We start from the raw sequence: 14450 nt of genomic DNA on the forward strand, positions 1-14450 counted from the left end.
GGTGATTGCACATGCTTATGTACAGGCTGGTCTTCCAGCTCCTGCTACCATCAAAGCCATTCTACTCGGTCTGTTGGATCTTCTTGGGCGGCCCGCCGTGGTGCGACCCTTGAACAATTGTGCAAGGCGGCTATGTGGTCCTCAGTGAACACGTTCATAAGGTTCTATGCCTTCGATACTTCCGCCTCCCAGGATCTTTGGACGCCGAGTTCTTGTACCCGCTACAGTGCATCCCCTCCCATGAGGAGCTGCTTTAGTACATCCCCGATGTTATTCCCTGTGGAATACCAGTGTACCCCACTGCAGAAAAGGAGATTTATGGTAAGAACTTACCATGGTTCAATCTCTTTCTGCGAGGTATACTGGATTCCACAGGGTGCCCACCCTGACGCACTTAGCTTCTTTGGGTTGGTATGGCATTAGCCGCTGGTACCTTCTCCTGTCGCGAGAATGTGATGTTTGTGGCTACTAACTGTTGTCGTCTCTTTTACCTGCTACTGCATTGGGCTGGTTAACAAAACTGAGCTCCAGTGCCTGGAGGCGGGGATATAGAGGAGGCGGTGCTGAGCATCTTGGGAACAGTCAAAGCTTTTAGTTTGTTGGTGCCTCGGATCAAGATCCTACTCTACACCCCAATGTTATTCCTGTGGAATCCAGTGTACCTCGCAGTAAGAGATTTAACAAAGGTAAGTTCTTACCATAAATTTCCTTTTTCATTAGACCAGTCATTCTTTATCCTTGGGTTCTATAACCTTCAGTACCCGCTGTGATGTACAGGGGTACTTAATGTTCTGTAATGGCGGGGCTGGTGCAGGATATACGGGTGATAATGATACACAGAGGGAAAGGGTCTCTATTTATATATAATATTACCTACATTTCTCTATCAGGGTCCACAGGATCTACCATGGGATATGATGAAGCGACAGCTTAACGGGCACCAAACAGTTAAGCTTTTCAGACTCCCAGGATGCAACGTGCCAGACCCCTATATCCCCGCCTCCTGGTTCAGGCAATTCAGTTTTTGGTTTGGTGCAGCAGGAGCCGGACCACGGTGAACGGCTGGGCTGCTTTGCAGCCACAAGCTTTTTTATTTTATATAGTCTTTTTTTTTTTCTTTTCTTTTTTTGAGTGATTTTCCTATGCGTTTTAAATGCATAATAGGAAAGAAGCTCCAACGACTCTCCACCAGGTCGCGTCAACTGTTACCTCCGAGTACACTGGCGGACGCCAGACTGTGATAGCAAGTCCGTACTGGCGAACCCAGACTGTGGCCGGAGAACTGGGAGAAGGTAAGGCGTCTTTTTCTGTTAGCGGTTTAAGACACATATAACACAGCCTTGCTGTCTCGGGTGAAGACTACCGGACAGTCGATGACGCTGCTCCCACCATGGGTGCACCAGCATTAGGCCTCAGGGATCATAGGTTCTGGGTAACAGTAGAGGCCACGAACCCTGGGGTTGATGTCAGCAGTGTGGAGTCAGAGGCTCCCCTGGTTGTCCTTCCCCCCCCCCCCCCCCCCCCAGTTCATGGCCAGTTTCCATCGAGTCTTCGCCATGAACTGTTATTTCCGCTTCCTTCTGAGGGGCATAACATATACCGGGCGGAGCCGTATGGTGTGTCTGATTCCCTGAGCCGTTTATTTGTGGCAGGTTCGTATACGGAAGCGGGGGTTAAGTCTCTCTGTATCCCGCTCTCCTGAGACAGGTGATAAAGCACTGAGTTCTTACCAACCCTGGGCGGTACGAGTAGCGAGTAGGTGCCTAATGCAAATGGGCTTTTTGAACTGCTGTATTATTCGCTGTGCATCTAAATACGCTTGTCTCCGGTATAAGCTAAGCAGTAATGTTTTTCCTGCCTACTTATATGTATTGTGTAGTTGAAACTCTTTTGTGACCGATTGCTTCTGTTTCTGTTAGCTGTTTCTCTCTGTTATTCAGATCCTCATTGCTGGTGCACAGCAGGGTGGGAACTGATTGTGTTTCACTTTAAAGTATTAAAGTGAGCACATTCATGCATAGAAGTACACTTTTTATTGTGTTAATAATTATTTCTGTGTCCAAGAAAGGCAAAGGTGACGAGGCACCTACGTTGTCCTGTCTCACGTCTCAAGATAGTATGTGCTGCATTTAATATTTATGGAATCGCAGTGCGATCGCATGTGTTTTTAAAACACATACTATATATCGCAGTGCGATGGGCACCCGCCGGGAGCGGATGGAGGCCGCTCCCACTCGGTGGTGACGTGCCCATCATGTGATTACCATGCAATCTATCGCATGGTAATCACTTTGGCAGTTCAGATGCAACTGCCGATGCGATGCCCCGTGATGTCACGTCGCGGGGCATCTCACAAGTGAGTGGTCACCATAAGAAGAAGCAGATCTGGTCAACCAGATGCCCAGCTTCTAAACCAGAATATAAGCCATCGGCCTGATGGCACGGGCCACCTGGGGGATCCCGGGGTGGGAGGCAGACTTCTTTTTGCACTGGTATGGCAGCTGTCCACCAGAGATACCTGGGTGCAAGGAGCGGTGCCTTCAGGAAAAACCTCCCTCAAAGATTCTTTTGTACCAGCCGGTCTCCGATGGAGTCGAAGGCCATGGCTTTAGAGGACGCAGTTCAGAATTTGCTGCAGTCAGGAGTAATAGTGCCGGTTCCTACAGCACAGAGGTGACGAGGTTTCTATTCCAACCTGTTTCTAGTTCAGAAACTGAATGTATCTTACCGACCCAATCTCAAGATTCTGAACAAATATATCTGGGTGCCTCGATTCCGTATGGAAACCTTGTGGTCCATTATCCTGGCTATAGAGCTGGAGGATTTTATGGTGTCTTTGGATATTCAGGATACTTACCTCCATGTACCTATAGCAGCTCCTCATCAGTGCTACCTCAGGTTTGCTATCCTCCAGCAACATTTCCAGTTTCAGGCTCCACCTTTTGGACTGGCTACAGCTACAAGGGTATTTACTAAGATAATGGTGGTGATGGCAGTTTATCTCCGTTGTTAATGTTGATTAACATACAGGACAGAAAAGCAATACCTTTTTATAGCAATACCTTTTACACTGAAATTCGAGCAGTTGCGGCTGCTGGATGTAATCATAAACCTACGTACTTTTTACTCACTTAGCGTACACACACACTGACACGCTGTAAGCACAATGCAGCTACAAGTGTGGCTGAAATACACTTTAAACCTTAGCAGGAAAGAGACACAACACCAATTGTATTTAAAATGCTGGGATCCGACTCACCAACATATAATTGCAAAAAGGGGGTTACAATAACAATACAATCACAATAAGAGAAAAGAGGTTGCAATCAATGGTACATATGTTTGTTTCGCCAGCGCCACACGGACACGGTGCTCAGTCAATCAAGCAAGATGACCTTCAGAGAGAGAGAGAGAGAGAGACACCGGCCAGGCAGCTTGGCTTTTTATACATTTGGCTAAAACATAATACAATAGAAACTGTAATCTCTTCACCTATAGCTTAAAGGGCTGGTCATTTACAGTACAGGAGAGGTCATAGGTCGGTTTGAATAGGTGGGCGATGCCCGGTCCAGGTGCACTTGCAGTTGGTCTCCACTGGGTTCCCTCCGAATATCAGAGTACAGTAAATACAGTATAATATTCTGTTATGCGCAGGAGCGTGCTATCTTCTGCAAACTGCTACCGGAATGTTGCTCTTAAAATACCCTACAGCTGGATACCAAACACCAACTCCTAACCTAATTCTGTCAGCTCATATCCTGTAAAGGTGAAGCCCTTTGTTGTTGTACCCTTTAAACAAGTATAACTTGCTGGTGTGGTGCGTGTGTGCTATGTGTTCATTGTGCACTATGTGGATTAAATATGAGATATGTCTTTGTGGCTTTTCCATGCGAATACAAATGCTACCGTAATTACTCATACCACGCGCTAAAACGCACTACTGCGTGAGTGATTATATGTAACTTGCGAATATGCGCACGCACGGCAGAACAAGTACGCGCATGGAGGCCATCTGTGCGGTGTTTGTACTTGGTGCGTGTGACAATAATATTTTCGACTTTGACACCGTCATATGGGAATAATGATTTTCCCATATCAAGACAACTTGCTTATCCTGGCACAATCTCCGGAAACTGCAACACCATCTTCAGGTGACAATAGCCAGCTTACAGGACACGGCTGGCTCATAAATTGGGCAAAGTCCTCTTTAGTTCCATCACAATGGATGACACATCTGGGCGCTGTATTAGATACCAGTCTTCAGAGAATCTCTCTTCCTCTGAACAAAATAACCACATTACAGATGAGGGTTCAGGAATTGCTACACAGTCGGAGAATATCCATCCAAGCAAGTTCTGGGATCAATGGTCTCGACATTCGACATGGTAGAATTCCATTCAAGACCCCTTCAGCATCTGATTCTTGCCAAATGGAATGGACAGCATCAGGTGATGAAAACTCAGACAATAATTCTTCCTCAGGAAGTCTGTCGGTCATTAGCCTGGAGGCTATAGACGTTCCATCTGGACAAAGGTCGAACACTTTTGGATCTCAGATTGGGAGGGTCTGACAACAGACGCAAGTCTTCAGGGCTGGGGAGCCATGATAGAACAGTACTCGTTCCAGGAAGAAAGTCATCTGCCAATCAACGTCTTGGAGCTTCGGGTCATATACATGGCACTCACTCAGGCGAAAGAAATACTTCATGCAAACCAATTCAGATTCGCTCGGACAATGCCACAGCAGTAGCGTACCTCAATCACCAGGGAGGCACTCGAAGTCGACTGGCAATGAAGGAGGTAAGCCACACAATAAAGTGGGCAGAATGTCATCATTCAGCCGTGTCTGCAGTTTTCATACCAGGAGTCCTAAATTGTGAAGTGGACCTTCTCAGCTGGCACAGTATTCATGCAAGCAAATGGTCCTTACATCCAGAAGTCATTCAGATCCTGGTAAACAAGTGGGGACTGCCGGAAGTGGATCTCATGGCCTCCCGTCAGAACAACCAGATACCCGCATACCGGTCAAGAGCAAAGGCGCCAGAAGCAATCTTCATGGATGCTTTATCAGTGAGATGGAATTTTTGTCTGGTTTACATGTTTCCACCAATCTCTCTGGTACCCAGGGTGATTCAACAATTCAAATAAGAAGGGGGCGCCGTAGTACTGAAAGCTCCGGCATGGCCCAGAAGAAATTGGTACACAGATCTACAGAAACTCTATGGACACTCCGTTTCTTCTGAGTCAATGTCCAGATTTCTTAATTCAGGGTCCCTGTCTGGATCGCCTGTCTTTGATGGCATGACCATCTGGATCGCCTGTCTTTGATGGCATGGCTCGTGAGACATCCGTCTTAAAAGCAAAAGGTTTTTCAAATGAGGTAATTCAAACGATGCTTAAAGCAAGGAAACCATCTTCTGCTCGCGTCTATTACTGATGGCATGCGTATATTCAATGGTGCGCTGCAAAATGTTTTGATCCTAGGTCTTTCAGAGTTTCTAGAATTCCAGCATTTCTTCAAGTAGGAATGGATAAGGGGCCTCCACATAGCTTACTTGAAGGTACAAGTGTCAGCATTAGCTGTATGTTTCAAAAGAAAATTGCAAACCTACATGATATTCACACTTTTTTTTTTTCCAGGGAATGCTTCACATTCAACCTCCTTTTGTTCCCCCTACAGCTCCCTGGGATCTAGAATTAGTTCTCTGGTTACTTCATGTTGCTCCTTTTGAACCACTGAGTTGGGTGGATCTCAAATGGTTGATAGATAAAGTGCTTTTTCTTCTAGCAATTGCTTCAGCTAGAAGATTATCAGATTTAGGGGTACTTTCATGTCGCCCTTTTTTTCTGATATTTCATCCAGATAGAACAGTTCTAACTAAATCTGGATATCTTCCTAAGGTGGTCTCTAAGTTCCATCTTAATGTAGAAATAGAAGTTCTGGCATTTCAGGTACTGGACCTCTCTGCGGGAGATGCATTATCGGACGTAGTTCGTGCTCTAAGGATCTACGTGGATCGTACCAGAGCCATCAGAAGGACAGACACTCTCTTCGTTCTCTGTTTCACAAGAGAGGATGACCTGCCAATAAGCAAACACTGGTGCGATGGCTTCGGATGACTATCTCAGAAGCATACACCCAAGCTGATCTCCTTATTCCGGATAATGTCTCTGCCCACTCTACTCGGTAGGTAGGTCCTTTATAGGCAACCTACCATGGCGCCTCAGCTGATCAAATCTGTAAGGCAGCCACATGGTCATCCATTAACACATTCATGAGACATTATGCCTTTGACACATTTGCCTCTCAGGATGCTGCATTTGGGCGAAGGATTCTCCTGTCTAATCAAAGGCGTCCCCTCCATTAGTGGCTGCTTTGGGAAGTCCCAAGGTAGATCCTATGGATAACTGTGGACCCTGATAGAGAAACAGAGGTTTTGGTAGACTTACCTAGATAACCCTCTTTCTCTGAAGTCCACAGGGATCTCACCCTGACACCCCTGATTTGAGACTCTGTACACTTACAAACCTCTTCCTGTCCTTCGTTATGGAAGTGTGTATGTTCTTCTCTCCTGAATAGGTCTCCCTCTTAAACTGCTCCTGCCTTGAGCTTTAGAACCAATTGAATTGCCGGAGCTGGGAGGCGGGGATATAGGGGGCTGGCCCGTTGCATCCTGGGAGTCTGAAAAGCTTAACTGTTTGGTGCCCATTCCGCTGTCGCTTCATCATATTCCAACCTAGATACTGTGGACACTGTGGAGAAAGAGGGTTATCTAGGTAAGTCTACCATATCCTCTGCTATTTGACCTAATAGCAATTGTGTTCATTACATACATATTACTTTACCAATGTGGGGGTACAAATAAGGCAAATGGACTGCAAGGGGGTACCCAGCAGGATATGACTGAGAGCCATTGCACTATATGTTCTGTACAGAGCTGTGTGTGTGTCTAATACTCTGATTACTCTGAATAAATGATGTCCGGCGTTAATAAAGCATTAATTTCTATATGGATATTTAGGGTGAAGATCTGACTAATATAAAGGTTGAATATATAGAGGGAAAAGAAGAGATGTATGTGACTGATATGAAGGCAGAAGATATAGTGGAAGAAGAGACGTATGTGACTGATATGAAGGCAGAAGATATAGAGGGAGAAGAAGAGACGTATGTGACTGATATGAAGGCAGAAGATACAGAGGGAGAAGAAGAGACGTATGTGACTGATATGAAGGCAGAAGATATAGAGGGAGAAGAAGAGACGTATGTGACTGATATGAAGGCAGAAGATACAGTGAGAGAAGAAGAGACGTATGTGACTGATATGAAGGCAGAAGATATAGAGGGAGAAGAAGAGACGTATGTGACTGATATGAAGGCAGAAGATACAGAGGGAGAAGAAGAGACGTATGTGACTGATATGAAGGCAGAAGATACAGAGGGAGAAGAGGAGACGTATGTGACTGATGTGAAGGCAGAAGATATAGAGGGAGAAGAAGAGACGTATGTGACTGATGTGGAGGCAGAAGATATAGAGGGAGAAGAGGCAAATGTAACTGATGTGGAGGCAGAAGATATAGAGGGAGAAGAAGAGACGTATGTGACTGATATGAAGGCAGAAGATATAGAGGGAGAAGAAGAGACGAATGTGACTGATATGAAGGCAGAAGATATAGAGGGAGAAGAAGAGACGTATGTGACTGATATGAAGGCAGAAGATACAGTGAGAGAAGAAGAGACATATGTGACTGATATGAAGACAGAAGATATAGAGGGAGAAGAAGAGACGTATGTGACTGATGTGGAGGCAGAAGATATAGAGGGAGAAGAGGCAAATGTGACTGATGTGGAGGCAGAAGATACAGAGGGAGAAGAAGAGACGTATGATGATATGAAGGCAGAAGATATAGAGGGAGAAGAAGAGACGTATGTGACTGATATGAAGGCAGAAGATACAGAGGGAGAAGAAGAGACGAATATGATTAGTGACCAGCAGTGTAAGAAGGAGGACATCCCTACAGATATCAGCACAGGTGAGTAATAAGGATGAGGATCAGGTCACAGCAATTCTTCCATTCAGGTCTCAGATATCAGAGTTTGTAACATCAAAATATGGGCTTCAGGAAGAACTACTTCTTTGTCCTGATTTGATGCATCAGGGATTATTATTGTAACACCCATTTCATGAATAGTCTGCTCCATGGACGCATCAATCTGTACGCACCAGCGAACCTTGTCCTTGTGTGTATTCCTGATCCAGTGCATGCACAGCAGTTGATTTAGGGCAATACGGCCGGGGTAATGGTTAGCATTACTTCCTCACAGCTCTGACATCATGGGTTTAATTCCCACCGTGGCCCTAACTGTATGGAGAGTTGTGTTTCTATCTCCCCCCCCCCCTGTGGCACATGAGCAGTTTACTGGAGTCAGTGAGATCCATATAAACGTTGTGTACGACTCATGATCAGGCCCTGAAGAGGTACAAGTGTCAGCCTAGGTTTTTTTTTTTTTTTTTTTTTTAATGGTAAATTAGATTTGATCATGAGCCTTCTCCAGGCAGCAATGAGGAGCAGACTCTGGAAAGATTGGAGCTGTCTACTACCAGTGTTTCTAAGGTCTTATATTTTCTTAGAGAAGGTCTACAAAATGGGGTCTAGCACTTGGCCCACTAAGATCCGAGTGACAGCTCCAAGTGTGTGTGGAAACGGAATTGTTCTCTGGTGAGGATTGTTGCTTTTCAAGCAGCTAAGATGCCTGAAGTCACTTATAGCTCCATAGGATCTCATCCTGGTGCTACAGGCGCTGACAGAAGACCATTTTCACCCTCTACAAGAGATTACTTTAGTGGCACTTACAGTTCTATTTCTTCTTGGCAACAATAATAAGAGATCCAGGCCTTAGGACGCATAGAGCATCTTTCCTAAAGTTGTTTAAATATTTAATCTTCATCAGCTTTCATGTCCTGAGCTACAAACCTATAAGATGAAATGCTACATAGTCTACATTGAGGGCCTTATTCAGAGTTGAGCGCAGCCGTTGCGTTCACATGAAGCGGCTGCATTCAAAGGATCTGTGCACGCACATCGGCTACATTGCGCAACGCATCTCCATGAGATCGCATCCCGGAAAGGATGCATGGTGATTGACAGGCGATGGGCTTCTAGGGGGCAGGTGTGTCATGGCTATTTTCGGGAAGCCCAATGACATCACCGGCATTTCCTGCGATAGGAAACATACATGGTGCTAGACCACCTGCCTACACAGGGGTCGCCCTCTATTTTGGTTTTTGCCTTGTGCTGGGCGGCCCCCAGCATGTGTGAGTAGTATGGTCGCAGATCTTGCTGCAATGTCAAAATCTGTAACCAACTCTGAATAACCCCCTTAGTACCAACGATTTCCAGAAAAAGCTACATATTCTAGATATAGTATGATTTCCAAAATATGCTGCACATTCTAGATTTAAGAAGAACAATTTCCAATAAAGGCTACACATTCTAGATTTAGTAAGACTGAATTCCAGGAAAGGCTGCACATTCTAGATTTAGTAAGTGTGAATTCCGGGAGAGGCTGCACATTCTAGATTGAATAACAATGATTTACAGCAAAGGCTGCACATTCTAGATTTAGTAAGACTGAATTCCAGGAAAGGCTGCACATTCTAGATTTAGTAAGACTGAATTCCAGGGAAGGCTGCACATTCTAGATTTAGTAAGACTGAATTCCAGGGAAGGCTGCACATTCTAGATTTAGTAAGTGTGATTTCCGGGAAAGGCTGCACATTCTAGATTTAGTAAGACTGAATTCCAGGGAAGGCTGCACATTCTAGATTTAGTAAGACTGAATTCCAGGAAAGGCTGCACATTCTAGATTTAGTAAGTGTGAATTCCAGGGAAGGCTGCACATTCTAGATTTAGTAAGACTGAATTCCAGGAAAGGCTGCACATTCTAGATTTAGTAAGTGTGATTTCCGGGAAAGGCTGCACATTCTAGATTTAGTAAGACTGAATTCCAGGGAAGGCTGCACATTCTAGATTTAGTAAGAATGATTTCCAGGAAAGGCTGCACATTCTAGATTTAGTAAGACTGAATTCCAGGAAAGGCTGCACATTCTAGATTTAGTAAGTGTGATTTCCGGGAAAGGCTGCACATTCTAGATTTAGTAAGTGTGATTTCCGGGAAAGGCTGCACATTCTAGATTTAGTAAGACTGAATTCCAGGAAAGGCTGCACATTCTAGATTTAGTAAGTGTGATTTCCGGGAAAGGCTGCACATTCTAGATTTAGTAAGACTGAATTCCAGGGAAGGCTGCACATTCTAGATTTAGTAAGAATGATTTCCAGGAAAGGCTGCACATTCTAGATTTAGTAAGACTGAATTCCAGGAAAGGCTGCACATTCTAGATTTAGTAAGTGTGATTTCCGGGAAAGGCTGCACATTCTAGATTTAGTAAGACTGAATTCCAGGGAAGGCTGCACATTCTAGATTTAGTAAGAATGATTTCCAGGAAAGGCTGCACATTCTAGATTTAGTAAGTGTGATTTCCGGGAAAGGCTGCACATTCTAGATTTAGTAAGACTGAATTCCAGGGAAGGCTGCACATTCTAGATTTAGTAAGACTGAATTCCAGGAAAGGCTGCACATTCTAGATTTAGTAAGTGTGATTTCCGGGAAAGGCTGCACATTCTAGATTTAGTAAGACTGAATTCCAGAGAAGGCTGCACATTCTAGATTTAGTAAGACTGAATTCCAGGGAAGGCTGCACATTCTAGATTTAGTAAGAATGATTTCCAGGAAAGGCTGCACATTCTAGATTTAGTAAGTGTGATTTCCGGGAAAGGCTGCACATTCTAGATTTAGTAAGACTGAATTCCAGGGAAGGCTGCACATTCTAGATTTAGTAAGAATGATTTCCAGGAAAGGCTGCACATTCTAGATTTAGTAAGTGTGATTTCCAGGAAAGGCTGCACATTCTAGATTTAGTAAGACTGAATTCCAGGGAAGGCTGCACATTCTAGATTTAGTAAGACTGAATTCCAGGGAAGGCTGCACATTCTAGATTTAGTAAGTATGAGTTCTGTATATCTTGTCGAAACCGAACAAGTTCTGACAACTTGTCCCATGAAGGGGGTTGGGTCCTAAAGAAAGTCCACTCACAAAGATGGATAAGACAGGTAATTGCGCAGACTTAGAAGTGGAAAGATGTAGTTGTCTCATAAGTCTTCAGGTCACACTCCATTGGGACTGTCACAACTTATTGGCACAGGCATCTACAGGAGACTTATTCAAGGCTGCAGTCGTTCCTCACTCACCTTCTCTTGGATCTTGCCAATTCTGTAGATACACAATGTGGGAAGAAAATACTTCAAGTTATGGAGCAACAATGTGTTTAACACAGGTTTGCTTCGGTACTTCATTGTTTCACATGCCCCTTCTTCCCGTCATATTAACTGGTACATCATGGGGGTATATTTACTAAGCTCCCGATTTTGACCGAGTTAGTGTTTTTTATTCATAGGGATAAATTTACTAAGGTGGGAGATTTTTAGAACTGGTGATGTTGCCCATAGCAACCAATCAGATTATATCTATTATCTGCTAGAAGTAGCTAGATAAATGGTAAGCAGAATCTGATTGGTTGCCATGGGCAACATCACCAGTTCTAAAAATCTCCCACCTTAGTAAATTTACCCCATAGTGTCATCTCGGCAATTTACTAAACTCAAATCTCGGCAGTGATGAGGGCATTCGGATTTTTTTTGAGGGCAGAGAAAAAAAATACGAATGAATACACCATCGGTCAAACACGCCTGATATTTTATACAACTCTGTAATTTACTAACAATTCGTATTCTCAATCACTGCCGTCAAAAGCCAAACACTGCCGGGAAAAAATACAAATCGTTAAAAAAAGCAGTTTTCAAATAGACCTGCTAACCCCCACCCCCCCCACCCCCATATTCTGATAGGCATGCACGGATTTGTGAGATCCGTGCATGTTTATCTGTGGGAAGGGGTGTGAAAGAGTTAAAAAATCAGGAAAAAAAATTGTGTGGGGTCTCCCCTCCTATGCATAACCTGCCTCAGGCTCTTTGAGCTGGTCCTGGTTGTAAAAATACTGGGGGGAAAACTGACTGGGGTTCCCCCATATTTAAACAACCAGCACCGGGCTCTGTGCCTGGTCCTGGTGCAAAAAATACAGGGGACAAAAAACATAGGGGTCCCCTGTATTTTAAACACCAGCATCGGGCTCCACTAGTCAGAGAGATAATGCCACAGCCGGGGGGTGCTTTTATGTCAGCCCCGGCGGCCGTGGCATTACTCCTCCAACTAGTCACCCCTAGCTGGGGTACCCTGGAGGAGTGGGGACCCCTTAAATCAAGGGGTCTCCCCCACCAGCCACCCAAGGGCCAGGGATGAAGCCCGAGGCTGTGTCTCCCACCCCCCCCCCATCCCAGGGCGGTGGATGGGGGGCTGATAGCCATAGTGTAAAAATAAAGAATATTGTTTTTTGTAGAAGAACTACAAGTCCCCGCATGCCTCCCCCACAAGCTGGTACTTGGAGAACCACAAGTACCAGCATGCGGGAGAATAACGGGCCCGCTGGTACCTGTAGTTCTACTACAAAAAAATACTCCCCAAAAAACACGTCACACACCGTGACAGTACACTTAGATACATACATACTTACCTATGTTGACACGGAGCACTCGATCCCCTTGTCCAGTAGAATCCCGGGGTACCTGTAAATATAAATTATACTCACAAACAATCCGGGGTAGATCGGTCTTCTTTAAATTTGTAACCCAGGGACTTGCTAAAATAATAAAACGAGTAACCCGATCCACTTTCTGAAAGGGGATCCATGTTTACACATGGATCCCCTTTCCCCAACTGGCGGGACCCCCCGTGACTGCTGTCAGTGAAGGTCCCGCCAGCCAATCAGGGAGCTCCACGTCACGGCACTCTCCTGTTTGACAGCGCAGGAGCGCACAGCCAAAACAGGAGCCAATCAGAGGAGCGCACTGGATACAATGTAGCGTAGCGGCGCTACATTATATCTAGTGGTGGGAACTTTGCGGTCTGCGGTAGACCGTGAGTTAATTAGGGTCACCCACAAGAGTGACCCCACTCTGGATTGGGTTGCTCGTTTTATTATTTTAACAAGTCCCTGGATTACAAATTTAAAAAAGAGGACCGATCTCCCCGGATTGTTTGTGAGTATAATTTATATTTACAGGTACCCCGGGATTCTACTGGACAAGGGGACCGAGTGCTCCATATCAACATAGGTAAGTATGTATGTAAGTGTGCATGTATGTAAATTAAAGTTGTACTTTCACGGTGTGTGTCTTGTGTTTTTTGGGGGGTATTTTTGTAGTAGAATGCTGGTACTTGTGGTTCTCTAAGTACCAGCTTCTTTATTTTTACACTATGGCTATCAGCCCCCCATCCACCGCCCTGGGATGGGGGGGACAGCCTCGGGCTTCATCCCTGGCCCTTGGGTGGCTGGAGAGGGGGGGGCCTTGATTTAGGGGGTCCCCACTCCTCCAGGGTACCCCGGCCAGGGGTGGCTAGTTGGGGTGGGGGTAATGCCACGGCCGCAGGGGCTAACATAAAAGCGGCCTCCGGCTGTGGCATTAGCTCTCTGACTAGTGGAGCCCGGTGCTGGTGTTTAAAATACGGGGGACCCCATACGTTTTTTGCCCCTCGTATTTTTCACCAGGCACAGAGCCCGGTGCTGGTTGTTTAAATATGGGGGAACCCCAGTCAGTTTTTCCCCTGTATTTTTACAACCAGGACCGGCTCAAAGAGCCCGAGGCTGGTTATGCTTAGGAGGGGGGACCCCACACAATTTTTCCCCCTGATTTTTAACACTTTCCTCCCTTCTTTTAAGGTACACAATGAAGCCCTGCACGGATCACACTGATCCGGCTGGGATTCATTGTGTTAAGTCTAGCAGTGTTTTACTAATCACTCCCGTAAAACACTGCCTGACATTACAAATGACATCTACATCGGAAAAAAATGAAAATGCAGAATACAACAGCATAGTAAATGAGCCGTAAGAAAAAAAAACTTGCAAATTCACACTACCGATGTCATTCGTGTTTAATCTCCCACCAAATCCTGACAATTATGAATCTTAGTAATTATACCCCATGGAGTCTGAGAAAAAAATATTTACTTTATAATTTTGCTTCTTTTTAAGAACTCTATTTTCCTACCCTAAATGTTTTATGGTGTTTTTTTTTTTTAACAGTTCTGGAAGTCACTGAAGACAAGGACAGTAGGGAGGAGGAGGAGGTCAGGGATAGACCTTCTTGGGTTGTGAACTTTTTCCTGCCTAACTCATGCAGAAGGGAATTTTTGCCACTGGTTATGGGTGAAATATAGGTATTCAGGTTGGGTATGAAATCCCGGCAGATGGACACCCATGAGTGGGAATAGCC

General features: G+C 45.0%; 1 protein-coding gene across 1 annotated transcript in view; it reads left to right on the forward strand.

The window, feature by feature from the left end:
• The window catches only part of LOC135056954 (zinc finger protein 23-like), a 54543-nt gene that overhangs the window by 35360 nt on the left and 4733 nt on the right, over window positions 1–14450 (forward strand). Inside the window, exon 6 of the mRNA XM_063962745.1 lies at window positions 7022–8033. Within this exon, the coding sequence (XP_063818815.1) occupies window positions 7022–8033 (1012 nt within the window). The remainder of the gene's footprint in view (window positions 1–7021; window positions 8034–14450) is intronic.

This window comes from Pseudophryne corroboree, chromosome 3 (assembly GCF_028390025.1).
Source record: "Pseudophryne corroboree isolate aPseCor3 chromosome 3, aPseCor3.hap2, whole genome shotgun sequence".
NCBI lineage: Eukaryota > Metazoa > Chordata > Amphibia > Anura > Myobatrachidae > Pseudophryne > Pseudophryne corroboree.